The sequence below is a fragment of the Tupaia chinensis genome, unplaced genomic scaffold (assembly GCF_000334495.1).
Source record: "Tupaia chinensis unplaced genomic scaffold, TupChi_1.0 Scaffold000392_1, whole genome shotgun sequence".
NCBI classification, from domain to species: Eukaryota; Metazoa; Chordata; class Mammalia; order Scandentia; family Tupaiidae; genus Tupaia; species Tupaia belangeri.
Window position 1 is genome coordinate 1,263,327 of NW_006159894.1, and position 2,848 is coordinate 1,266,174.

The 2,848-nt window shown below is 38.8% G+C and overlaps 1 protein-coding gene across 5 annotated transcripts in view; it reads right to left on the bottom strand.

Annotated features, from left to right (window-relative positions):
• Positions 1–2,848, bottom strand: part of TMEM50B (transmembrane protein 50B) — a 49,003-nt gene that overhangs the window by 20,417 nt on the left and 25,738 nt on the right. For all 5 annotated transcript variants that reach the window (XM_014589914.2, XM_006153885.3, XM_006153882.3 and 2 more), the window contains one exon: positions 1,158–1,270. In XM_014589914.2, coding sequence (XP_014445400.1) covers positions 1,158–1,270 — 113 coding nt within the window. The remainder of the gene's footprint in view (positions 1–1,157; positions 1,271–2,848) is intronic.

The following is a 2,848-nucleotide window of genomic DNA, read 5'->3' on the forward strand; positions in this document are numbered from 1 at the left end:
ATGCACCCTATAGCGAAAACGTCTCCAAAAAAAAAAAAAAAACAGAGAAAACTGAGTCTATGTAATAATACATAGGCCCACTTGAGTCAGCTTCCTTCCATTTTTGCTAGACCAAGGTATATTAATAAGAAGTAGGAATTGCCTTTTTTTAGCAGCCCAAACCTTGCTTCAAATTTTTGATGAAATTATGTAGTCTTTTTTTAAATTATTTTATTTAACTTTATTTATTTTTACATTTTTGATCAGAGAGGGAGGGAGGGAGGGAGGGGGAGAGAGGAGAAAGTGAGAAAGCAAGCTACCAGGTCCAGTACTCGAACCATGATTGGCCATGTGGGAATCCAGCACCTTAACCACCACGCCACATGCCGGCCCCAGAATTATGTAATCTTAATGTTTAATATTTTCTTTTTTTAAAAAGACAACCATGAAGTTTCCAAACTATTTTATGAAGTGAGATAATTGCTAAACCCGAAAATGATTTAATAAAAAAGAAAAGGGCCAGCTAGTGGTGGAGAGGTTAAGGTAGCTTGATCTCACATGGTCAGATACACAGTTCCAGTCCCAGACCCAGTGGCTTGAGAAACACACCAGGCAAGTTTGCATACATACACACTCTTGGGAGGCCAACTATGCTCCCTTACCCTCCCCAATATTGGCAAAAAACAGTGAAAGAGCACATTTAAAAAAGAATTATATTTCCATGGTAAGATGTGAGTACATTATAACACTCAGGGATGACTCACTACTAAAAAGTTCTATAATGTAAAATGCCACTGGGTTTAAGATATATTATTATTTCTTAAAATCACCCAAAAAGAAAAAAATATTATTATAATTCTAAGACAACAATGACTGTAAGATGCATCCACTGTTAAAAAGTATTATCTATAGACTAACGAGACACAGTAACTGACCAGTTTAATAAACAGAAAGAGTGAAATCACAATAATCTTTATAAATGCTACAAAGATATTTCACTGAATTTTATACTCATTCTTGATTAAAAAGTTAATAATTTTAAAACGGGAACATACATATCACATAAAGAAGAATCCATCACTTAAACAGATATTCAAGAAATTCAAGAAAACACTGAATATTAAGGTAAAATATTTTTAGAGAAATAATCTAGAGTTGAGATTCACCTTCATACTTACATAAAGAAAGCTAATGTGGAAAATACACCACATGTATGAAAGGCATGGTTCAACTGCTCTGGTTTGGGATACACCACAGCCGCATCAATCATTATCCACCAGCCTGTAAAAAACTTAAGAAACAGCCGAAGTCATTAAACACTGAAACTCTCAGGTGTGCTCCGTGGAGCAGCAGTAGTGTGCTATCTGAGCAAAGTCAGATCCCACATTGCAGCTGTAGTTTGAATCCAGCACTCGGTCAAGCTGACACACACCAAGCATATTCACAAATGCCTAGCATCAAAACGGCTGGTGAACAAGAGGAAAGGGATCACAGTGTGACCAGACTGTGGGGGCTGCTCCTCTCTCTCTCTCTTTCTCTCTGATATTTCTCTCTGTCTTTTATCCATACAAACATACTGTATCATGAATAAAGAAAAAACATTTTTAAAAGAACTATTTTATTTATTTATAGTATTTGTTTTATTTATTTACTTATTTTACTTTGACCAGAGAGAGACAGAGAAAGAGAGAAAGTGAGAAATCAAGTCGCCAGGTCCAGGAATCTAACTGTTGTCGGCCATGGGGGAGTCCAGCACCCTTAACTACCATGCCACCTGCTAGCCCCAAGAAAAAACATTTTGTTTTGGAGAGGTTTTGCTATAGGGCGTGTGTGCTCGCCAGACAGACAGAGAGAGACAGAGAGGCATAAAGCAAGAAATCACCCCCCAGGGGGATGGCCACACCGCAATCCCTTCTCCTCCATTCTCTTCTCACGATCATGGGCACGCACGCACACGCGCCTGGTGTGAGTTTAAGCCACCGGGTCTGGGACATGTACCACAGTCGACTACATGGGAGTCTAGTGACATAGCCATTACACTAACTGCTGGTCCCAAGAAAAAACATTTTTAAAAAACCACTGATGGACTAGCTCTGTGGCCTATTGGTTCAGATAGCCAAATCCCAGATGGCTGACTCCACAGTTTGAGTTCCATATCCAATGACTTGAGAGACATGCTAGGCCTATGTGTGCATTCCCAACATCCTGTCAGAATAGAGAAAATGTAGAAGACATTGCAGTGTGACCATTACCAATTGAGGGCACCTTCTCCCTCTCCCTCTCTCTGAAGAGCACATGCACCCTTTGGTAAAATTGGAAGAAAAAAGAAAGAAAAGAAAACTAAAACTAAAATTCTTGCTCAGCACAATACCTGCTCTTTAATATTCTATTTTTCTTACTGAACATAAAAACAAAATATAAAATATTTCTGAGCGTTGGATGTTGAAATATAAAATATAAGTCATTAATTCATTCTTTATAGCAGATAAGGTAAACATGGCTAGTCAAATCTATATAAAGTTCTGAAGATCTGCTCCTATTGCAAGATGAAAAAGTTATTATTTGGGAATGGATTATGTGCTTTCATCCATCACAATTATCTGTGGCAAAAACTCATAACTAACCTCCACCACAAGTAACTCCCTGCTTACCTGATGTTTCATTCTCTCTGAAGAATATTTTTTTCTTTAAATGAGAAATACAAGGAGGGGGACCAGCAGTTAGTGTAATGGCTATGTCGCTGGATTCCCATGTAGTCGACTACTGTTCGAGTCCCGGACCCGGTGGCTTAAACTCACGCCGGGCATGTGTGCGTGCGTGCTCAAGATCCCAAGAGAAGAATGGAGGAGAAGGGATTGCAGACTGGCCA